This window comes from Zosterops lateralis (genome assembly GCF_965231275.1).
Source record: "Zosterops lateralis genome assembly, chromosome: 3".
Lineage (NCBI taxonomy): Eukaryota > Metazoa > Chordata > Aves > Passeriformes > Zosteropidae > Zosterops > Zosterops lateralis.
In genome coordinates this window covers 48,627,903-48,652,697 of record NC_139764.1, presented here as the reverse complement: position 1 = coordinate 48,652,697, position 24,795 = coordinate 48,627,903, and the positions used below count along the sequence as shown (strand labels likewise).

Here is a 24,795-nt window from a genome sequence, read left to right as displayed (position 1 = left end):
AGCACAAAAGTAACTTTTTCTTCTCTGATAGGTTGTGAGTTATGGTAAGGATGACTACTTTCTAGCATAAAAGCAATAATATATAGCAGTTTGTGATCTCTCCCAGATATAGCCACAGCAAAAAATTGTCAGTTTTCTGCCCTCCTTTCAACTTCTGCTACTTTCAGCTCTAATAACAAGGTGTAGGCAACATCTCCCTTGCTGGACTTGAAAGCTTGGTGTAGTAATGTAGACTGTAAGTATTGCTGGCTTGGTTAACGCCATGGGTTTGGGATAGAGTTTGACTCATTCTTGGACTTGGTTATCATCCCAGTTGTTGAAATGTTTGTGGCACCTTCTCAAGCACTGTAGCTGAACCTGGTAGAGGCACCAGAGCAAGTCTGGTCCTTTACCTGTTAGCTGCTAATGAGAATAGTCAACCTAGTAAGCAAGAATATTTTTTAAGGGTCCGATTGAAGTTATCTGACTTGAAAGACTACGAGGATGACCTTTCAGTCTTACAAGTGAGATAACTGACAGTGGCAAGCAGGGTCCCAACTGCCCCTGCTGATATTGTTATGTAATGAGATTTAATTGCAAGCTGAGGTTAGTACTGTTACATTAAACATGTTATTATAACATAGACTAATGTAAATGTGTTAATAAATACACTGGAGAGAGAAAGACCTACAGAGTTACTGATGCCTTGCTGTACTATTTGCACTGATAGATCTTTGGTTGTGTTGTCAGTTGAGTATTTTAGGTGTTCTGTGAATTGAACTATCTTTAGCTTTTCAGCTTTACTGCTCCTTAAACTCATGTCTGTCATCTAGTAGAATCAAAATTTCCAGCATATCCCAGCGATGAGTATTACTTCCCCCTGCCACCCCCTTTTAGTCCGGGGTTTTAAATAGCTATATAGTTGCTTGTAACTATTTTATTTTTGAGCACCAGTAGTTAAAAATAATTTGGTCTATAAGGTATCTTTCTCTTATAATTGTAACTTTTAACTTATATTTTTTTTTACTTGGTATATAAAATCATAGTTTTGGTACTAGTGTCATGCTGAGATGCCACAGTCCCTTGGAAATATTCAGCATACAGCAGAGTATACTCAGTGAAAATATATCTGTCACAGTATAGCTAGTGTTTATGTATGATATCCTGTAACTCCTGCATGTTAGTGGAAGGAGAATGGAAAAATCTCATTTTAATAAAAACACTTCTGTAAACAATGTCTATGGTCTTAAATTAGAAACTGGCAAGATTATTTGTTGACATGATTGTTTACTTTATGCAATGACCTTTTTGCTTTCTGATTTGTTTCCCACATTGAGTTCCCATGTGCTGGCCTTATGATGCAGCAGCACTTGACATGTTTCCTTCTTGGTCTTGGTCATGATAAAGTGTAATTCTTGCTCCTGTGTTGTTTGAGTTTAAGCTGGTTACCATGAGTTCCCTGGGAATGTACTTGACTATTAGGAGTGGTAAAGGCTCTCATTTAAGAGTCCAACCTGCCCAATATTTGCCCCTTCCCAAAGGAAAGGGGTCTTTGCAGTTCTGGTACTATTTTGATCTATGTATTGAGCATCTTATTAGATATTAAAAATTGTCATGTATTGGTTAAAAATAATAAACAACTCTTAACTTCATAAAAGTGACATTTGAAGATAGAAGAATCTGATGGAAAATCAGTATGTACTACTTGTTATGTCTTTTCAGGTCGCTTTGGTTTTCTTGAAGTGGCAGATGTTGTAAATGGCAACCAGGGCTTTTCCCAGCACTCCTCTGAGCAGCTGGAACTTATCTGCTGCATTCCCTTAGTGACTGGTGAAGGTCACTTGTATGGTTTTATGAAACGTGTTACTTTCCTGGTGACAGTCTGTTCATTAACTGTGAAACCCAGAAGACCTTTCATCCTGGTTTAATGTTGTGACTACAAGGTCTGAATCAGTATCACCATGGAGGATGTGAAATGGAGGTGGCTTATCTCTTACTCTCCAATTTCTTTGGCATTCGTTAATTGGAAAAGTTAGGTTTAATAATGTAGCTTCAATAATTATTGATTTAAAGCACAGGTAAATTGTGTGCTACAGGTAATTGATATGAGAATTTCATGTTTCTAGTTAAACAACTAGGTAAACATTCAAACTTCTTTAATTATTGCCTTTGCGTGTAATTTCATGTGGAAGAATAAAGGACATATATAGTCAGGATAAAATGATAAATAATAGCTGGTGTTTCAAAAAAGGAGGTTTTGTCCTACTGAGAATTTGTTGACTCCATTTTTCTCTCTAACTTGGCTCGGTTTGATATAGTTCCCCATTGATAATAAAGGGATGATTGAGAATGTTCTACTGTAGAGCATACTCAAGAATGATCACTGTCTTGTAGCTGTGGTGGCCTCAGTAGGACAAACTGTAAGTGTTGATGGCTGGGCTTTCAGCTGTCAGCAGCATTGGATGCTGCTTAAAAAAATCTGATCCGGATTTTGTTTATGTCTTCCTCCATTTCCTGGGAATGCTTTCTGGCAAAGAGAAGGAATGATTTCTGCACAGTCATGTTGGCTGGCCTGGATGACCCTTCGTTGTGAGTAATTCTAGATGCACACAAGGAAGTGAGTCACTCTCTTAAACCTGATCCAGGTAGAGCGACTTGAAAGATGGCCAAAGGGGCATATGAGGGCTGCTGGTGTGAGGAGATCATTGCATGTGGTACCTCCTTCCCAAACACTGGTGATATCTTGCTGGAAAGTGCATAACTGATGCCTGAGTTGCCTGATCTTGTGTATGTATGGTAGCATCTGGTCTCCAGCTCAGAGATCATTAATAAACTCCTGCTTCCTCATGACATAAATCAACAGAAAAAGTGGCTTCTAGTGGATAACGAGCAAAAGTTTTGTCTCTTCCTTCCCTTACTTGTGTTCACACAAAGGCTGGCACCAAAATGTTTGTCGGGATAAATGTAACATGATGGATTGGATCTGGTTCTGATCTTTGTGTATGTGCCTAGTGGTGCATAACGAATGTTATCCCCATGCAAAGTTCATGAGAACACAAGCAAGCCTAGCCCACGGCTTATGTACAGTCTCTAGCTTTTACTTTCCTTTTTCTTGCTCTGCCTCCCTTTCCTTTTTCCTCTTCCTCTTTCCCTTACACCAGTCCTGTTACGTGAATCAACTTTTCCTGCTATCAGTGCTAATTTAAAGCACTGGGGAACCAACACTGCCTGTTTCTAAGTCTGTTAATTATGTTCTTCTGTCTGTTTTATCAAGCCCTTGTGTCTATTACAGTAACTGTGTGTACAGCTCTGCTGGCAAATCCTTCTTGAACAGGCTGAGGGAAAGAGATTTCTGACAGGATTTTTTTGTTTGTTTGTTTGATTCTTTTCTGCTCTTGTAACAAACATAAGCAAAGCTGAGAAAAACTACCTTCTGTTAACTGATAAGTGTTCAGTGAGGGGGATGTGAATGCTTTACACCCTGAACGGGCACAGATCTTCTGGTAGGAAGTGTGTCCCTGCCTGTCCTCTATACTATCTTTGTAGTGTAAACTGGACTCTATTTTGTCTTTGAGAAAGGACCCATTAGCTGCCTCGTATTTGTACAGTGCTTAGCACAATGTAAGCTGCTCTTTAAGTACTTACCAACACGACCCATTTGCCCTTCTGAAGGGCTCGGTGTGTTTTGTCACTGTCACTCTTTCTTAAAAGACAAATACTTAAATTTCTCAATCCATTATGCTTAGTGATGGACTGCTTCTCCTAACAGGATGCTGACAGGGGCTGAACTACTTTGTACTTGGGTAGTCTTCAAGTATTTAGAAAGTGAGTAAAATGTCAGTGCTGAAAAGGAGAAATTTAGATTGCCTTAGTATACTGTATGCCAGACGAGACTCTACAGAGAGAGAAATACATGTGCTTTTTGCATACTGCAGATCGTGTATTTATTTGTGTGTGTATCTCTGGGTACAGACTTTGTTTTTCAGAAGGCCAGATTATTTTCTGGGCATTAGGAGTGAGCAGTGCAGGTGTGGGTAGGCATGGTGAAAGAAGCAAGCTGCAGAGCTCTGTGCCTTACCATCTGTCCTCCCCCAGAGCCCAGGCTCTTGCCTGCACACCAGCCTGCCCCAGCATGTAGCTGGTCTCAGGGCTGCCTGCTTCACCCCAGTGCAGCCTGCATGGAACAGGTGCCCTCATGGGAGTCAGACTGCTAGGTCAGGGCCAGGGTTCAAGTGGGCTCCTAGCCCCCCCTGGACCAGAAGTACAGGTCCAGCCTTAGAGGCCATGTATTGTAGCTCCCAGGTTGCCTTTTCACTGCCACAGCAGCTGCCCCAGTAGGCTCGGTGGTGGGGGCTCTGCATGGGTTTTATCTCAAAGAGAGGGTGATGGCAGCAACCTGGCCTGGCTCAGGGCTGGCTCATAGCTGGAACAGGAGGACATGCATGGCTGCTTTGCCAGCATTGCCCCAGAGCTTTTTCTTGTCATCTCTTGGGGAAAAAAAGGTATGGGACTATCCCTTGGGACTGCCATTTAAAAAAAAAAAATTCCTACACCCTTCTATGCTTAATAAACTTCACGAGTCATGGCTGTCAGAAGCTGGGGTCTGTAGCTGTTCTGTTTGCATAAAGAAAGAAGACTTCCTGAAGCACAGGGGGTTGCTATTGAACCGCTTCCCAAAGAAGCGGTCCAGTATCCAGCTGCACTGGAGGACAGAGCAGTGATGTTTCTGACTGCAGACCATATGGTTCACATATAGTCCTGCATGGAAATGTGCATTCAGGTATGAGGAAAATGCAAGGGTGGGAGGAGGCAGTGTGAGCAGAGCAGGATGCAATGCCCGTGCAGTTTCTGCTCCACTGGGACATCAGCTGACTGTCAGGGCTGGCTTTGTGCCCTGATGGGACAGCTGAGGCTCTCTGGGTGGCAGCTGCCACCAGGTGTGTGCATGTGATTCAGGTGGGTGTGGGAAGCTGGAGAGAAGCAGGTTTCCAACTTTCTTGGTGGGTGTGCTTCTATGGAGGTGGTGATGGGCTTGGTGGGGTGGATGCTGCAACCCTTTCTTAGCAAACTTGAATCAGCTTGCATGTGAGAAAATCTATCCTGTGAGCTGACTTCTTTCCTTCAGAGACCATTTACCAGACTTCACTAAATACCGAAGCATTTGAGGATAGTGGATACTTTTACAAACCAGGAATGAGTAGCTTAGATTACAGAAATAATTTAATACCCTTCTGTTGAGTCTTTAAACTGACAGCAAAACATGGTTCTCTGGCCACCAAAATTTCATTCTCCTGAGAAAGCAGATCTAAATTATTTCCACCATCACAGCAGCGTGCATTGCATAGGGCTGGAGCATACCGTGACCTGTTGAAATGAATGACTGAAAGCAGGAAGTCATTCAGCTTGTTTTTCATGCATGTGAAATGAAGGGATGGAAGCAAAGAAAGAAGGCTATATCCTCTCAATACCTTTGTTGCACTGTATTAAATTAAGTATTTTTCTGCTTTTTCAGTAGTTCCAAATCCTTTTTAACATTTGGACCTAAGGAAACAAATAAATTGAGAATATATGGCTATAACATTCTCAATTTTGCTGTTATATATGTGTAAGCTGTTCTAATTATATATAATTATAATTAATTGAATAATTATAAAGGCTTTCTTTCAGTAGGGCCTTTGATAGTGTCTCCCACAACATCATTTGTCACTAAATTGGAGAGACAGGGGATTGATGAATGGACTGTTAAATAAATGAGAAATTGCCCGGACAGCTGCATCCAAAGATTTGCGGTCAACTGCTTAATGTCCAAATGGAGATCAGAAATATGTGCAGTCCCTCAGGAGTCCATAATGTGATCTATAGGGTTCAATATCACCAATGACATGCAGTGGGTCTGAGTATGCCTTCAGGAAGTTTGTGGATGACGCCACACTGAGCAAGTGCAGTTGATTTCCACGAGGGAATGGATGTCACCCAGACATCCTTCAGGCTGGAGAAGTGGCCCGTATGAATCTTGGGAAGTTTGGTGAGGCCAGGTACGTGGTCTTGGCCTGCACCTGCATCATAGCATTCCCCAATATCTGTACAGACTGGGAGAATAATAGATTAGGGGCAGCCCTGAGGAGAAGGACTTGGAGATACTGGTGAATGAAAAATTGGGCATGAGACAGCAATGTGTGCTTCAGCTCAGAAAGCCAACCGTATCCTGGGCTTCATAAAAAGTGTGGCTAGCAGGTCAGTGGAAGTGATTTTTTCCTTCTCCTCAGGAAAGGCCCACACTTCAATGACTAAGAAGTTTGTTTAGTTGGATTTTTTTAAGGGTTTTGCTTTCACAATGAATGTTTGAATATTATTGCATCCAGAGACTCCTACTGCTTGCTTTTCTGGTCACATGAAAAATTTCCTTGTGCCCTTAGTGACCTGTTTTTACTGTTTTCAGTGTGGTGATGCAAACCAAATGTAAACTAAATTTTACTGGCATCTGGGTTGATTGCGCTGTGGCTGATCTCCTCCTGTATTACACTATAAACTGTATAAGAGACTTCTCTGCATCTCTATTTCTGTTACCCTATTCTCTGGCTCATAAAATCACAGAATGATTAAAGTTGGAAGGGACCACTGGAGATCATCTAGTCCAGCCTCCCTGCTCATGCAGGGAGCCCTAGAACCTGCTACTCAGGATTGCATCGAGATGTTTTTTTGAATATCTATAGTGAGGGACATTCCACAACCTCTCTGAGTAATCTGTTCTGTAGTGTGGTCACCTGCCACAGGGAAGGTATTCCTTATCTTCAGGTGTAACTTCTGTTGGTTTCTGCTTGTTGCCTGTTGTCCTGTTGTTTCACTGAGAAGAGTTTGGCACCATCCACTTGGGACGTTCCCTTCAGATACCTACAGACACTGATCATGTCTCAATTGTCTCTTCTCAAGGCTAAACAGGCCCAACTCCCTGAGACTTCCCTTGTAAGAGATACTCCAGTCCCTTGATCAACTTCGTTACCCTTTGCTGGAGCTGCTCCAGGAGCTCCACATCTCTCTGGTCCTGAGGAGCCCAGAACTGGACACAGCACCCATGAGTTTCAAACACACCTAGTGACATGTGGCCTCAAGAGGGAAGAGTAGAGAGACCTCCCTGACCTCCTCATGGTGTTCTTCCCAATGCCCCCAGGACACAATTGGTCTCCTGAGCCACCATGCTTGCTGTCCACTAGGACTCCCAGGTCCTTGCCCACAGAGCTGCTTCCCACCAGATCAGCCCAAGCCTGTACCAGTGTATGAAATTATTCCTCCCCAGTTTCAGGACAACCCTGCACTTGACTTTGAATTTCCCACAGTTCCCCTCTGCTCATCTCTCCATCCTGTTGAGGTCCCTCTGAATGGCTGCACAGCCCTCTGAGGTATCTGCCACTCCTCCCAGCTTTGCCTCATCTGTGAACTTGCTGAGGAGGCATCTGTCCTTCCATCCAAGTCATTGATAAGAAAGTTAAACAATACTGTATTAAAGTTACACAATACAGTATTGGACTTTAAGGACCACAAGTGACAGGCCTCCAACTAGACCCTGTGCCAATGATAGTGACCCTCTGGGATTTGCCATTCAGCCAGTTCTCAATCCACCTCACTTTTCACTTGTCCAGTTCACTCACCTGAGTTTGCCTATGTGGATATGATGGGAGACAGTGTCAAAAGATTTGTTGAAGTCCAGATAGGTAACGGCCATTGGTCTCCCCTTATCTCTCCAGCCAGTTGTCCTAGTGTAGGCTCCAGAATGCTTTGAAACTTTGTTAAAGTTGCTATGCAACTGTGAAGCATCTGAATCGTCTGTGGAAAGTACATGCTCTGAGAGGAAGATCATACTTACCACTTTTTAGCTGGTTGAAATTGTTACATTTTTGTACAAGAAACTAAAGTGTTTCCTTGCAGCAGTTCAACTCTGGCTTCTATTTTTTTTTTTTTTTTTTTTTGTAGTTTTAATAGTATCAAATCTAACTAAATGGGACACCTAAGAAAAACCCATGTGAATTTTGGGGAAAAACCAGATATTTCCCAAAAAACAGGGTACATCGAGCTGTTCACTTCTCTTTTCCTGATTTGTTAGCCAGTATTTGGCAATTACCAGCAGCTGTAGGGCAGGAGGAGATAAGTGAAGACAGGAGACATCTATGCCAGCTAATTCGTGTCATGTCAGGTGGGTCTCTGACAGCCTTCTTTCTGAAGGACCATGTTGAAAAGTCAAGGTGATAGGAAAAGGCAATACTGGAGCTTTTTGTGGTACTTAGAAAATATTTTTCATCTCCTCAAATTGGCACTTGAAAGAGACACTGAAAGCAGTAGTTTATTTGACTGCTTGGCAGCCAGCAGGTGAATACTATGAAACCAATGCACTTAGTTGCTGGCTGGATGTGCCTTCTCCCCCTGCCCTGTAGAACTGTCCCACAGTAACTTTCTTATGGTCCAAGAAGAAAGAAGATAAAAAGGAAGCATGGAAAAGGTTAACATGATTCCATTCCCATCTGCTGCAATTCTTGTACAGAGTCCCTCCACTCCAAAAGAAAGCAAAAATTAGAAATTTATGATTTAGAGTACCTCTGGGTTTCAGATTTCTTTTTCATGGTAGAGAAAGTGATTAATTCGTTTCAATAAATATTATACCTTTTGATCTACTAGTCTTTGTAGAACAGTGGCATTTTCTTACACAGGGCTCAATTCCAAGTCATTTTTTGTCTTTTTTTTTTTTTTTTCTTAAGTCTGAACGAACTTGTCCCAATAGCTTCTTTCTGAAAAGCTTCAGTTTCTTCTTTCTTTAGATGCAGCCAAACCAAAGCATTCCTTCTCAATTGACTCCTCAAACTTGCCAAGTTTTCTTTCTTTGCCATCTTTGCATGTTGATGCATCCACCCTTATGTCAGCCAGGATGGCACTGAGTTGGTTCCTTAGTACAAGGCTGCTGATGCACGGAACTGCAGTGATAGGGAGGAAAGAAAAGAACACTTAAAAATGGAAGGGTTCTTTCTTATTCACTATAGCAGTCCTCTAGCTTTCATTTACTACTTTTAGTGCCAAATAAGAACTAATTAAAAGATAGAATTTTGAGGGAAGTTCTGCTTAAACACTGTTTTTATTACTCCTGTTTTTTCTTCCGCAGAGTGGAAAGGCCCCAGTGAAAGACATGTTCACAGATCTCAAAGATGGAAGGAAGCTTTTGGACCTTTTGGAGGGTCTGACAGGGAAGCCTCTGGTAAGAGAAACATCTGAGTCATATTTCCATTTATTAAAAAAGCACAAACCAATGAATAAACAAAACACGAACTGAGGCATGTGATTTTTTTTTTTTTTTAAATGTATTTATTTAAAACATGATTTTGCTTGTAGGGTGTACTTGTTCTCTACAGTTCCAGTGAAATTCCCATGAACTCCACTCATGAGATACAGGGTCAGGCTGAAGCTTAACTGTGAACCCTCTCTTGAGGATTTACATACTCTCTATGCAAAGCATGTAAAATCAGTGATGTTGTTTACATAGTGTATGTTTTTAATAGAGAACTTTTAAAGGTCTGTTTCTGGATGATCAGGTAGACCTGTGTTTAGCTGGATCCCTGTGGGCTTCTAAGTAAGCTTGTGAAAGATCCCTTAAAGAAAAAAAAGAAAGTAAAAGGACAACAGCTAGTAGGTAAAAATCTGCATCTTCATTGAAAAATTTTGTCATCTACAGACAGGAAAAGGCTGAAAACTGCTTGAAGTGTATATTGGAAAGTGTGTGTGGCTGAAAACTCTTCCCCTGCTAACCTTAATGACTCTTTAGAAAAATGCATGAAATATAGTGAAACTTGTTAATTAATTGGAATTAAATTCTTGATTTCGCTGTTTATATTAAGTCTCAAATTTGTTTATGGACTTTATGAGGAATCTTCATTCATATAAAATTTTATGTTGCAAGCTTATTTTGTTTTTTAAGCAGATGTGTTTTACTAGTACTTCTAAAAATTTGTGGTGTGATTTGAAGTATGCTGAAAACAACAGTTTTTTTGTTTCTAAGTTGATTACTGTTCCAAGTTCAGCTCTGTACTCTTGCAGTATGATCACTTTCTTCCACAGGAATTAAATTATGATGATTAAAAGACTAACAGAGTGGCAGGTATTGTCAAGAGTTGAATGTTAGTAGTTTTTGGTGGGCTTTTTTTTTTCTGGTTGTGGAGGTGTTTGATTATTTTTTTTTTCCCTTCCCTCATACTAAAGGGGAGAGAAAGCCAGGAAGCATAACTTCTTCCCAGTATGCAAAGATTTAGCAGGCTTTTGGTGCCAGAAAAACAAATTACTGCTTGTTCTCTTGGGAGCCAGAAAATTTCAAGTACTCTGGCAAATGTTCAAAAGCCTCAGATTTTCCCCAGGAACTCTCCCTTTGCTTTTGCATTACCAGTTTATAATTCTGTATATGCTGGGAATAAAACTTTTGGACTTAATGAAGATGAGCTGAAACACACTTTGAATCCAAGGCCTGTCCTATGCCTTGAATTGGGGAATATTGTTCTGACCAGTTTTCATTTTGAAATTGTTGTGGATGATCTTTGGTTTTTCTCACTACTACTAAAAGAAGAAAAAAGCTAAAATCTAGAGAATTTTTCTCTAATTTTGTTTGTTGTGTCCATTAATTCTGATGTTGAACAGATTGTAACTTTTTATTTTCAGCCTAAAGAACGAGGTTCCACACGAGTACATGCCTTAAACAACGTCAACCGAGTACTGCAAGTCTTGCATCAGAATAATGTGAGCATGTTTTTCCACCCACGGTTTTTGAGAAATTCTTTAGTTTATTGTTATATGTAAATGAGTACACTTACAGATATTACAGATATACATTTACAGATGTATGAATTCAGAATGCAGAGAGTATAGATTTTTCATACTCAAAATGAGACCTCATTGAGATGGATAAACTGTTCAGTTTCTTACATGGTGTAGAATTTCGGTGTCCAGCAATTTTGTGAGTTCTTAAAATGCAAACCTAATGATGCTATTAAGCCAATCACAAAACCGATTTGTTGAGATGTGTGCAGCTCCCAAGAAAAAGGTACCTTGAAGCTTTGCTACTGCATAGCTGATGAACACAGCAGGAAAAAAAAAACCAAAAACCTTCCAGTAATGTTGCATAACTTGTACAGAAATCTGTAAGGGGGGATGGCAGGTTTTAATGGCTCTGTCCTCTTCTCTGTTTCCAGGAGGGTCTTTTCATTGACTTCTGTTGTCTCTGTGTCAAATGTAAAGTGTTTCTAATTTGCAGCTTTGGTAACTGATCAAAAGAACAAACAAGCAAACAAAATCAAATCCTCCTTTAAGAAAAAATAAAAATAATAATTCTTTGGCTTAATATTTGTTTTTACGACCTGGAAGACGGTAGTGCTATAATAAACTGATTTTAGTTTTTCTTCCTTTTTTGATGAACAATTCCTGCTAAGTGTGCTCTCTATACTTAGAATTTCTATTTGTGAATGTCAGGTCACTAAAACAACCTAATAAGAACATTTTGGCAATAAAATACATCAAATACAAGAAAGCATGAGCATATTTATATAAACTGCTGGTTGAAGAGTGATACCAACATGCTGTATTATACTGCAATTTCCCTTCTGTGTTAGTGGATCAGTGTTGTATTTCTTGAAAGCAGACAAAGCTGGCAGTGGGTTGTTTTTTGAGGTACTGTAAATATTAACTTTTAAAAGGATAAATAATGAGTTTTTCAGCTTGAAATCATATTGATTTTATTATAATAATAAATGAAACAATTCTGAATTGCAATAATTAACTATTTCTTCCTTAAGCTGACAGCATCTGGGTTTCTGGAAGTAAATAGATGGTCTTAGCTGAAGGTTGTTAAGGTTATGTACTTGATTTATTCCTACTGCTTAGCTTAATTAGAAAGTATGTTGTGTGTTATGATGGAGGGAAAAGGCATGGAACTGAGATGCAGTTGCATTCTGTTGTTTGAGAGTTTGTGGGATATGCAATATTCATAACTCATGAAATAATTTATAAAAGTGTTTAGATATATATTGCGAGGATCAGACAAACCTAGGGTGTAGGTGATCAAGTGATCCCGGGAACTTCATCTTTTAAGCAGAATGGTTCCAAGTAAGGAAAATCAGCTCTTTTGATTTGTCAATCAAATTAAAAAAATAATAAAAAAATTAAAGTCTCAGGTCCAAACTTGCTAAACATTTATTTTCCTATCAGTTCCTTCATACTTGCATTTCTGTTGTTCGGTTTTGACTGATGATATGCACCTGTACATTTAAAGGAGAGAATAAAACTCTTCCAATGGAATATCTTCTTTGGTGCCATCTTTTGTCATGCAGTTTAAGCAGTTAATGTTAAGCTTATTTAAGCAGTTGTTATGACAAATTCAGATGAACACTTCTCTGTCAACTCTGCTTTTCTCTTCAACTGCTTTTAATTTCAGAGCACTTGGTAATACTTGGCTGGACAGCCAGGGGTGTGGGGTGGGGTTGTGACTTGGGGCTGTGATAATAGTGTGTAATAGAGAGTGATTCAACCTCTCCAGGTGGAGTTGGTGAATATTGGAGGAACTGACATCGTTGATGGAAATCACAAGCTGACGCTGGGGCTGCTGTGGAGCATTATCTTGCACTGGCAGGTGAGAGGCTGCTCTGAGATCTCTTCCTTTCCAGGAATCACGTACATTGTTTTGCTGCGATTCTCGCAAACCTTCCCAGGCTCTTGGTGGCAGAAAATACTGCTTCTATTTTGGGCTGGTAAATAAAGGCAGGCCAGTATTTGGTTTCTGCTCAAAGTCTATTGGCTGCCTCCCATGATCCGTATTCTCGTATGTGCCCAGTTGTGCTCAGCCGCTCAGTTTAGTTCCTGCTGGTGTGAATTGCAGAGGCTTTTCGGGCTAGAGCATTGTATTTCTTTTCCTTCCTCAAGGGCTTGAGGCAGGTAGTGTTTTACTCTTGAGGTAGCTGTGTTTGTCTCGCATCTTACAGCTGCTTTGTAGGTTTGTTAGGCTCATAGTTTGAATTGCTCCTGGTCTATCCAAGTATCTGGGAAGATCATTGAATTAACTTGGAGGGACTTTGGTAGATGTATACAACTAGTACCCAAACAACAAACTACTTTTGCTGGATGAGCCTCTTCTTGCAGGAAACCTATACAAGCTGTATTTTGGGAATTTGTTTACTTCTGGAAGCACAGCAAGAGGCAATGAGGAGTATGATTCCCTATGCTTAGAGCAGACCGCACCAAGGAGAGTGGGAGGATCATAATACAAGACTAATGTGTTATTATTACACAAAGCATCACTGGTTCTTGTAATCAGTAGAGGGCAAAAATGGCCTGAAGACTGCTATTGCCAAATTTCATGTGAGGAATTGGAGTTTGATTCATAGATTTTTCATGGGGAAGCCCCTTCTGTGATTTGTGAAGTAATTTGGTTTTGTCAGGAGGAAAAGTTGGTCATACGTTTGTAAGGTGTAGTTGTTGCTGTCTTGCAGGTGAAGGATGTCATGAAGAACATCATGTCAGATTTGCAGCAGACCAACAGTGAGAAGATACTGCTGAGCTGGGTTCGGCAGTCCACCAGACCTTACAGTCAGGTCAATGTTTTGAATTTCACCACAAGCTGGGCTGATGGACTTGCCTTTAATGCTGTGATTCACAGACACAAGTAAGTAGCAAATAGCTTACCTTTGACCTAGTGAAGTAAACAGCTTTTTTTCTGTGTCTTCATGCTTGAGCATTTGACAGCTTCTAGCCTATTTCAGTGACTCATTATCCAGTTTGTGGTTTTTTTTTTGTTTGTTTTTCTTTTTTTGTGGTAACAATAGCAGCGGTGGGACATTGCCAGAGCCTTGCAAAGGCTGGGGCCAAGGCCGGAGTGTAACACTGAGTTCCTGCACATGTACAAACACTTGCTAATTGGAGTGGATTTACATCCCACTTGATATGCATTTTACAGTGAATATATTGAAGGTGTCTTGGCAGGGGAAGGGGGAGCTGACCATCTCCTTCACCTGTGCTTCCTTCCTTCTACCTGCTCCCCTCTGCAAATAGAAACATTTCTGCCATTGGAGATTGCCATATAATTTTAATAAGAAGATAGAGAAGCTTCATAATGAAGGAATGAGAGACTCTGCTGCTTTTCTTGTGTTTTTTAATGTATCTTGCTTGAAAGACAATTTATGCAGTTCTTTCAGGAGAAGTGTGGGGCAGAATATGAAAGGGTAATAGAACACTAAAGGTATCTGTAGTGTCCTTTAGTTTGTTCATTATACTTTATAAAGAGTAGCATTAAAATTTCTTTGCACAGATCTTTTGTGGTTTTTTTCTGATTTTTGCAGAACTCTTCAAAAGTTTAAATAAATCATCGTTACAGATTCTATTAACATTGCATACCTCTTTTTACTTCCTTTTAAAAAATCTCTTTTTTGAGATCTACTGGGCAATCTAATCCAGTGTCTCTTAAATGAAGTCAGCTCATTGCTTTGCAAGGTCTGACTGTTCTTACCCATAAAAAAAACATTTCCATGTGGAAAGTGGTATAGTAATTTCTAGAATTTAACCAGACCTCCTAGTCACCAGGTATTTGACACAGCAATTACTTTACATTCATGTTTACACCCAGCAGATGCAAGGTGCTTGCAGAACATAGATTCACTCTGAGCCTCCTCTAAAGTGCCCATTTGGCCTGTGGTAACTGCAATAGGCTCTGTCACAGGCTCTCTGGCTTCACGACAGGTCTGCCCTGACATACCTCTGTGTCTTGTGGACCAGAGCTGGCATGTGTTCAGCCTGCAAGGGTGTGTAAGGAGGGCCAGCACCATGCTGAGGGCTTCTGCAGGTTTGGAAGGACTGCTATGCAAGAGCAGAGCAATACTACCAAACATCTTGCTGGAATTTATCACAAGTATTACTAGGTCCCTCCCCTGGATGGTGTGAGCAGTTGTGATTTTTTTCCTACCAGCACAACTGCCTGTAGTGATCTTGGTCTCCTGCTGAATGTGTGAAGCTTTGTGGTGGAGAGTGTGCCAGCTTTAGACACAAATGAAACCTAGGTGACCTGAGAGAAGAAAAAAAAAATTAGTTTTAGACAGTTTGTTGTCTTTTTTGTTGTGACTATGTGCTTAGGCTTTGCAGGATCTGAAGTGTGTGAGCTCTGCACTGTTAAGTAGCAAAAGTCCCAGCTGAATAATTGTGCTTTCCTGTGACTTCTTAAAATCTGGGTCTGATTGATTCCCTATTCCTTGGAGCCTGACAGCTTCTGGTGTGATAGAATTCAGCTTAGTTGTCCCTGGGTACAAGTCCTTTAGTCAGAGAAGCACCATTTTCCCCATACTTTTAGGAAATCTTGAGCTGGGTTTCTCTTTTCAGCTTTGAAAGATAGACTTTAAAATCATTTGCAAAGAACAAGGAGATCGGTTGTAGGTTGCAGAAGCGATAGGACAACAAAGCTATTTAACTTACCCAGACAGTATTGCTTCCCTACTTAAGGGGCATTTTTCAGAACTGCTTTTTTATCTTAGTTTAACGTGACACTTAAAAGAGGAGAATGAAATCTTCATGGCTTCCATTAAGAGAATTAATATCTTTCTGTTCTCTTTATGCATCTATCAACAATTGTTAGTTGTACTCCCTCTTGGCTACAATATCTAATAACTTTGTAACACCTGCAATGTGTAAGTAACCTATTACCTCATATAATTTTACTAGCATTTTACTGCACTGGTTTCTTTCTAACTAATATTGGCTTAGTTCCTCTTTGAATGGAATTCTGCTTTTTGGTTTGATTTTCTCACTCTTAGGTAAGTACCTAGTTGTGATTTATTAAAACCTTTGTTTTCAAAGTCAGTGTCTACTATCCATGTCTATTCTTACATGAATCTGTGGTTATCCTTGTTGCTTTTGCATGGATGTACAGTATTCCATGGGCTTCTATGTATATCTTTGTTCCTGCTCACCTTACTTTCTTCTGGCTTTTTGATTCTTGGTCTCTATTGGCTTAGGGACTTCCTGTTTCACAAATGTAATGACTCAACAGATGATAAAGGGTACTCTTAAATCAATTTGCAACTGAATCAAATATTAAAAGAATTGAAGGCAAGCCCATCTCTTCCTCCCCAAGTTCTATAAAGTACAGAATCAATAGCAGTGTTTTGATGAGAAGGCACTGTTGCAGGAGAATGAAAGGTGTTTTAATGGCTCTGCAGCTGTGCTGCTGCAGCACTTGGCTGATCATACCCCACAGGTGTAGATCCTGCCAGGAATGGGCCCTGTTTGCTCCCTCTGCTTCCTGTTGTGTGCTCTGCTCTTTCCCCTTGAGCCTCACCAGTGTGTTTTGGGTGCACAGCTGGACTGGAGATTGGGTTAACACTGATCTTAGATGAAGACTGCTGACACTGCAAACTGATGAGCTCCTTGGCCTGATTTGCACTGGGACTCATGAGCACTTGTGATGGGGTGTTTTCTTGTAAGCTGTTTTTTTATTGGGGGAAAAAGACCCTGGGGAAGAGTGAGTGAGTGAGGTTGCGATTGCTGTTTCTCCTGGCTGTGATGGCCTGGGGTGGTCAATGAGCTGCATCACAAATTTGGAATGAGGTTTTCCAGGAACAGAGTAAACTCTTGATTACTCAGCAGTGCCTGATGCAGAAAGTGTGTAGTAAAAGTACAGTTGAGGAAAACTGGTTCTGGGATAAATTTTAAACACAGATGATCTGTTTACCACAAATACCATAGCTAGTGGTGTTTGAACTCCTGTTGCAGTCAATGACTTTGTTTAGGACACAGAATGGAAGGTGGATGTTGCTGTGGGCATGCAGTCAGTTAATTAATTTGTGATTACTTTTTTTTGCACTTGTGTATATGCACTTATGTTGGTATTTGGTATATATGTCTATGAATATGTTATTTGGGTAGCTACCATCATATGCATAACTTGATATTTTGCATGGTATGGAATTTTCTTAGTGATAAAGTTTCCTTTTTTCCTTGTTTTGCTTTCACTTTTAGACCTGAGCTGTTCAGCTGGGATAGAGTTACAAAGATGTCCCCGGTTGAGAGACTGGAAAATGCTTTCAACGTAGCCAAGAACCACTTAGGAATAGAGAAACTGTTGGATCCTGAAGGTGAGATACAATTATTTTACTCAGCAAGAGGCTTTTTTTTGAGCTCTCTTAAAAGAAATTTCTTCTCTTGATACTAAGTATGAATAACAATTCTATCAACTTTGTGCATTGCTATTTAATTTCAAGGCTTTAAATCTGGATTTAAACAAATGCCATTTTTTAGAGTAAGGGTATGAATATAGATGTGTAGGCTTTGGCATTTTTAATATTAAGGTTTGGGTTCACTTTCCTTCCAGAGGCTGTATAAGGAAGGTGAAGTTGGTAGGCTGACTTTGTTTCCTTTTAGATAGGAGCTGTGTTGCAGGGGTGTGTGCTTTTCAGGTGCAGTTCTACATTCTGTAGAACGGGGTAGTTTAAGAGCTGATAATTTATTGTTCTTTACATACACACTGAGTAGCAGTAGCTGCCTAGGAATGCTTACCAGGAAACCTTCATGGCTCCTTTTTAAAATACTGACCTGTTGCTGTGCTTTGAAGTAAGCCTCCAAAGATTCATTCTGTAAGACAAGCCCTCAAACTTCAAGCACCACCTTCTTATGAAAAAAAAAGTATTAACTGAATGGGTACTGTTCATAACCCAAAAGAAGTGATGAACCTGGCCCGGTGAAATTTTACAATGTGGAAAATGAGAAATTTTCCCTAACAATGGGAAAGGGGATAGAGCCTAAGTGGAAATGTTTGTTTATGTAGGATACTGTCCTTGAACTACATTTCTGCTTGGGAGATGCTTCAGAACAATTTTCTCCAAACAGATTTTATTCCTTAGCAACTTCAAGTCTGGGTTCTTACTTCAAAAAACATAACCCTTCCTTCATACTACTTTTAATGTATGTCAAACCTGGTCTCTAAGTTAAAAGCTTATGAAAGGCTATTTAATAGGAGAATATATGAATTGTTAACTGTGTTCTATGTAATGATTTAAAAAATTGTCTTCATTTATTTTTCCCCATGTTTTATCTTTTTGATGCAGATGTTGCTGTACAGCTTCCAGACAAAAAGTCCATTATTATGTATTTAACTTCTTTGTTTGAGGTCCTTCCAAAGCAAGTTACAATGGAAGACATTCGGGAAGTGGAAACCCTTCCAAGGAGATACAAGCAGGAATGTGAGGTTGGAGAATTCAGCATGCAGCAGGTGTGTTTGTCATCAAAGCCAGCCTTTCTTTTCTTGAGCTGTAATTTTAGCTTTTGCTTCTCATTCATTGCTGTTTCATTCATTTTGATCAGCTGGAGAGGGTCGTCCAGAATTTTTAACTTAATTTGCTGTGAAACTTATAGTGGTTAGTGGTAGTGATGAGATTTTGATGGGTTTTGAGATTCATTGTTGGTGAGTGAGTGAGATTGAAGTTGTATTTTCTATCCAGGTCCTTTACTAATGAACTTGCATTTTAATATGGTGACCTTGGCCTTTCTCATTAAAATGTATGCAACAATTATTTGTAACATTTTATGAAAGATTGAAAGAGATATTAGTTCTGTTTTTAATACCATTTTGGGAGGGCATCTTCTGTGCACTTCTAAGACGTCTCTTTTCCCTTGGCTGCCTAGACTGTAGCACTTGAAGAAGACCAGGACAGTTCTAGAGCAGAGACACCCAGCACAGTGACAGAGGTGGATATGGACTTGGATAGCTACCAAGTTGCTCTGGAAGAAGTTCTTACATGGTTGCTGTCAGCTGAGGATACATTTCGGGAACAGGAGGAAATATCTGGTGATGTTGAGGAAGTCAAAGAACAATTTTCCACCCATGAAGTAAGTTTCTCTTATAAAGTCTTTTGTTGTGGTTTGGCTTCTTTTTGTGTGTGTAAATAAGCTGCGAAACTTCCATTTCCTAGTTTTCATTCAAGGCAAAATTCTTCTTACTAGAAGAACCTAGAATGCATCATGCTTTGAAACCTTAATGTAATTTTTTAAAATGAGCATTTGGTGACTGGTTTACTGGTGTTAATAATACAAAGGCAGTCTGATCCAGACTGAGTGGTACTTCCCTGCTGCTAATTACTAGAAAGCCTGGTCAGCCTTATGCCACTTGCTGTTAAATAAGGGTAATGCTGAAATTGATAATCATGTCAATTTATTCAGTGGTCTTCCTGTGATGTTTAGGGTAGTTTGTTTCAGAAACATATGGTGATGCTTCCAAATTATTCTAAATTTTGATTTGACTTTGTTCTAAATCTGAACAAATGTCCTAATGTTGCTAGAAGTTTGTCACGTTAGATATTTTACTTTTCTCCTGTGTCAGCTTACTCTATAAAATAGAATATAGAGTTTGAATGCTGATCAATAGGAGGAATTTTTTCCTTGAGCTACAGTTTTGAATCTATGAAGCAATGGAAGAGGTGTTCTGTATTTATAGTAAATATATGTTGCTAACTCATAGGATTCTAATTGCTTTCATGCGACACGTTTCAGGTGTTTTATGTTCTGTTGGCCATAGGTAAATTCCTGTTTCATATTCTTGGGTGTGTTTGTTTAAAGGCTCTCTTCTCCCAAGCAAATCTTTCACTGAAGTGGTCAGTGTTTTTATCTCTTTTGCTGGATCCAGAATTTATTAGCCCATGGAAAATCTTGTGTCAAAGAAATGAACAGGTCTGCTGTTCTCATATGTTTGATGGTGCCAGCTCTTTCTACAGCACTGTTTCAAATGTGATGATTTTTTAGAATATTTACCAAGTCATAAACTCTGATAGGACCTCCCAGTGATGCGTCTGCTTGTACCATTTTCCAGGGTTTTATGATGGAACTGACTGCACACCAGAGCAGTGTTGGCAATGTTCTGCAGGCTGGAAACCAACTGGTGGCCCAGGGAAATTTATCACCTGAAGAAGAGTTTGAGATCCAGGAGCAAATGCTGCTGCTGAATTCCCGCTGGGAGGAGCTCAGGGTGGAGAGCATGGACCGGCAGTCCCGGTGAGTTCATGGCACATGACCTCTTCTTGAGGTTCAGGACTGACCTCTGGTGCTTGCTGTGTCTTGGAGAATTTGGCTTGCATCTGTTTGTAAGAATTTTTTTTTAGAATTAACATTTCAGTTTGTGACACAAAATCCTCCTTGATACTTTCTAAGATGAAACAAAAAAATGAGTACAACTGATTGGGGATTTTTTTTTGGTCATTATGTAAAGTATTTTGTGGATTATGTAGACGTGCCAGGCTAAATATGTGGTATTTAAATGCACTGGTTGCATAAACTACTGAAACAATATTAGAAACACATTTAAGTTTCACAATAAAGCCTACAGTGGATGTGGATACCTATGGGTATTTACATAACTAAGAAGTATTCAGAAGAATTTTTTCCTACATTACGGGTTACCAAGGTAAGAGCTGCACATCAAGAGAGAAACTGTGACTTTGTTGTGACTTTCAGCAGAGGCTTTATTAGCAGCAAACCACCACTGGAAGAAACAATCCCTGATATAAAATGCATAGTTCATGAACATTTTTTATTAAGAATGAATGTCTGTGTTCTTTAACACAGCTTAATGGTGAAAATTTTATTTGATGATAGATAACAGTTTTATGTATGGCCTTGCTTCTTTCCTATATGAACTGGAATTTAGTTCCTGTCCTCAGGAAAGCCGTGTCTGAAGTAACTCTGTGCTTCCCCCTGCAGCCTGCATGACATGCTGATGGAGCTGCAGAAGCAGCAGTTGCAGCAGCTGTCTGACTGGCTGACAGTCACAGAAGAGCGCATTCAGAAGATGGAATCTCAGCTCCTAGCGGAAGATTTGGAGTCACTTCAAAAACAGCTGGAGGAACATAAGGTAAACCTTTTGACTGTTATGTAATATGTATAGGAGAAGTATTTGGAAGATGTGTACATTGGTGGATTCCTTGATTGTCTCAGAAGTCATCTATGGCTGCATTTGGTGTTTGGAAAAGGATGGTGATGGTGTAGAAAGGAATTAGAAGCCTTAAGTTAATACTTGAGCATTGCTGACTAGCAGGAACTATTATATTTGCTTCATGCAGGAAATGAAGCATTTAGGGAAAATTGCTACACTTTACTTTGTGCAGAGAATAAGGCCTGTCCTGGTAAACTGTTGGTGTGAGGAACAGTATGAAAGGTAGTGAGAACAAACTTGCTCTTAATGACTGGCAGGCATTGCTAAAGCCTGCTTGAGACTTGCACATAAAAATAATGTGGGAGTTCAAAGAATCAAGGCCTTCCAAGTCACCAATTCCAGTCCCTGCTTTTACAGGGAACACATCCCAGGGGAGTGTTCAGACACTGCTTTCTCATGCATGCATTATTTTGGAAGTGGTTTTTCTCTCAACTGAGTTTTTGGGTGCAAATCCAGCCTTTCTATCCTGCAATGTTTTTGTGAAGGAGAAAGATGTCCTTTTGATATTTGCCATGGTGCAGCTGTAATTTTCATGCTCAGTGCTGAGGTTTGACCTTCTCCTCAGCATGGGACATACCTCACAGAACAAGAACACTGGAGTATTTTTAGTCTGTCTAGTTTCCTGTCCCACATTTGCATTCTTTCCTTTGTTTTCAAAGTCTGGGGAGTTTGAGGCATGTGTTTCATAGAGTAGCTTAGGATATGCTGGGATAAAAAATGACATTTACAGTACTGTAAAGGTGTGTTGATCTTGCAGAGATATTTTGTGGTAGGTTTTGACTATTGAACCTGTTCTTTTAGAAGTTGTATGAGTATTTAAATCTACAGATTGTTTTAAACTAATAGAACTGCACATTTTTTGCACTTTTCAACTATTTTCTTAGCAGCATCATGATAAGTTATTGCACTGTTGATACTTTCGAAGTTATATTGTCAAGTCTTGAAAAATGAATGTTCTTAATGATTTCTGTTTGGCATGCCCTGTGTTGCTTCCTTATTAACAATAGCAGCTCTGTGTAGAAACACTTAAGCTCTCCCATATATAACATCAGACATGTGGAAAGTCAGCGCAGTTGTCATGTGATTCTCCTAGTCAAGTATGGGGCATCCAACTTAAAGCACTCCATCTTTTACAGCATTTTAACAGAATAGTTTTGGATGCATTTCTAACAGCCTTTTGCTTACCATTTTTAAACTGTGCAGTGATTCCCAGTGGTAAAATTTGTGCTTAGCTGTTGAATCTGAAATACCGAAGTTCCTTTGCCACAGCAGCTGTGATAGTCTCTGTGGCCAAAATAGCAGATTAGCAAATGCGTTCAAATTTGGTAACCTCTGATTTGTTCTTGTAGAGCCTGCAGAGTGACCTAGAGGCAGAACAGGTGAAGGTCAACTCCCTAACACACATGGTGGTCATTGTTGATGAAAGCAGTGGGGAAGGTGCAACAGCTATTCTGGAGGAACAATTGCAGGTAAAATCTTAGAATCCTGTTTTTTAAACAGTGGTATTAGGCACATTTGCATGTAATTGTTAATCAACGTCTTTGTGTTTAAAGACAATTTATCTTAGAAAGTAATTTAAAATAACATTTTCTTTAGGAGTAGTAATAACTTAAAGAATTATTAAATCATGTCAAACTAAAACCTGCAAAAGTGCTTTGGTGACTTTCAAGCTGTTTGCAGTTTGCATTGCCAATGACTTAGGTAATTTGGTAGTGCATCCTTTCAGCAGTTTCATTAAATAGGGGAAGGTGCATAGTACCACTCTTATTTCATGTAAGTTATTTTCCTCAGAAAGTTAAAATCTGATAGGAGAAATGCCTGAAGAGATGAACACAATTAATCTAAGGAATATCATATGGAGTGTTTTTCTGTCGCTTAGGACTGTAACCTGAATTACAAATTCTGTCCATGAGACAGAATTTTTTTCAAACAGAATTCATGCTACTTTGTTCATTCTTTTTAAGTCAATCAAATAGCTCAAAGATTTGAGCAAAACCGGAGTTTAGGGCCATACGTGAATATTTTTGAAAGTGTTCATCTCCAACTCTGGGCAATACAGCAATATCAATAATGGACAAGGAAAATAGATATAATGCAGAAAGAAGTTAATATGAAGTAGAAATTACACTTTTGAATATCTGGTTTTGGAGTTTCTTTGTGTGGTTCTTGATCATTCCTGAGTGTTTTGTGCTTTTGCAGAGGCTTGGTGAGCGGTGGACAGCAGTTTGTCGTTGGACTGAGGATCGGCGGGTCAAGCTCCAAGAAATTCAACTTTTATGGCAGGAGCTGCTGGAAGAACAGGTGAGTAGCTGTCCAGTTTCTTAAAGTTACTGGTCAATGTATGGAGGGGGAAAAACCAAACTGAAAAAGCCCAGACAGTCAAAGTTCTGACTGGGATTGAGCAACTCATGGAAAAGAAACCTAAAAAGCCTAGAACTTGTTACTGTTTGGGTTCCCAGTGTTTTTTGAGTTTTGAGGAGAGTAGTAGGTCGGAAGTGCAAGAGAAGTATTTTTCCAAAGTTTAAGAATAGCAATTTATAGCTCCTTATAAAATAATTTCCAAGGTATCTTGTAAAATGGTCAAGAAGTGGGAATATCTGTGATACTTAGAAAATTAATTGTCATTTTCCTATCTGGTAGTTTTGTAATTACAGAAATCTTCCTAATTAACATATATGTGCTTCCAGCATGAACACATACACAGTTGTGGAATACTGAAGTGTTTTCTTGCTTTGGTGTATTTTACGTATAAAATACTGCTCAAACACAACTGATGGCATAAAAAATATGGTACCACAACTACATATGCTGTTTGTATGCATAGAACTAGAGCTTGTTTCATTTCTCAGCTTAAAATATTTTGGTTTTTTCTTTGAAGGTTTTACTGAAATAGTTTTTTCTTAAACAATGATATTTATCACTGTAGGCTATTGTTTAAACAAGGCAGTACTCAGAGATTGTTTAGACATTTGAAATAAGTAGAACAGTGATCGTATAGCTACTGGAATCAGCTGCAGCCTGATTTGTTTGACAAGGATGTTTTGTCTGCATTCTTTGGGGCTGGATATGTATTTCTCCCTTACCCCTTCCATATCTGTTTGTAGTATATTGATACTCTGAATTTGTAGTTTGTGACTTTGTTGTTAATGTGGACCCAAGGTTAAGATTCTGGTCTATTCCATGCCAAGTATCTGTTTATATATGTTTCTTTAAAATAATGCTTTGTCACCTGTGTATTTGTATCCCTAAAATTTTGTGCTAATGTATTCTGACAACTCTTGGGCGTGGTAACTCAGATTTGAGAAATAAGGATTCCCCCCAAAATCCTTGCTGTGTATGTTCAAGGTATGGACTTCAAGTGCTCTTAGTTTTGATAGCTCTGTCATCATGTCAACATATTTCTGTCCTCTTCTACCCTTACATTTGTTTGGGCACCATTCATTGACTATAACAATACTTTTAGAAGTGCCGTATTTTGTTGGAGTTGAACATTTGAACTCAGCTTTTAATTTGTGTGTAGCTATGTTGTTCTGTAAAAGTGAAGCAATCAGTGTGCTTAATGTAGGATCTTAGATAGCAAATAAGGAGGAAATAGAATTTTGTTTTAGGTGGTTTAGGTGAGCCTTTTTGTACTTGTTTACCTGAACAATGCATTTATTACTAACAGGTTTTAATTACAAATCCACAAGAATGATCAAGTGACTTACAAGAATTACAGTCTGAAACTACTTAAAAATTTGATACAAACACTTTGATAACACAAAAGTAACCAAAACATTTAGTTACAAGTATCTTCTATTTTGCCCAACCACATGGAGAGATGAGCAACAGTGATGCAT

General features: G+C 39.4%; 1 protein-coding gene across 6 annotated transcripts in view; it reads left to right on the top strand.

Annotated features, from left to right (window-relative positions):
• Positions 1–24,795, top strand: part of UTRN (utrophin) — a gene marked incomplete at its 3' end in the record, with an annotated part of 340,309 nt that overhangs the window by 61,986 nt on the left and 253,528 nt on the right. For all 6 annotated transcript variants that reach the window (XM_083856272.1, XM_083856271.1, XM_083856273.1 and 3 more), the window contains exons 3-13: positions 9,125–9,217; positions 10,666–10,743; positions 12,536–12,628; positions 13,485–13,657; positions 16,996–17,111; positions 18,081–18,244; positions 18,658–18,861; positions 19,838–20,019; positions 20,725–20,875; positions 22,306–22,425; positions 23,156–23,257. In XM_083856272.1, the coding sequence (XP_083712398.1) occupies positions 9,125–9,217; positions 10,666–10,743; positions 12,536–12,628; positions 13,485–13,657; positions 16,996–17,111; positions 18,081–18,244; positions 18,658–18,861; positions 19,838–20,019; positions 20,725–20,875; positions 22,306–22,425; positions 23,156–23,257 (1,476 nt within the window). The remainder of the gene's footprint in view (positions 1–9,124; positions 9,218–10,665; positions 10,744–12,535; positions 12,629–13,484; positions 13,658–16,995; positions 17,112–18,080; positions 18,245–18,657; positions 18,862–19,837; positions 20,020–20,724; positions 20,876–22,305; positions 22,426–23,155; positions 23,258–24,795) is intronic.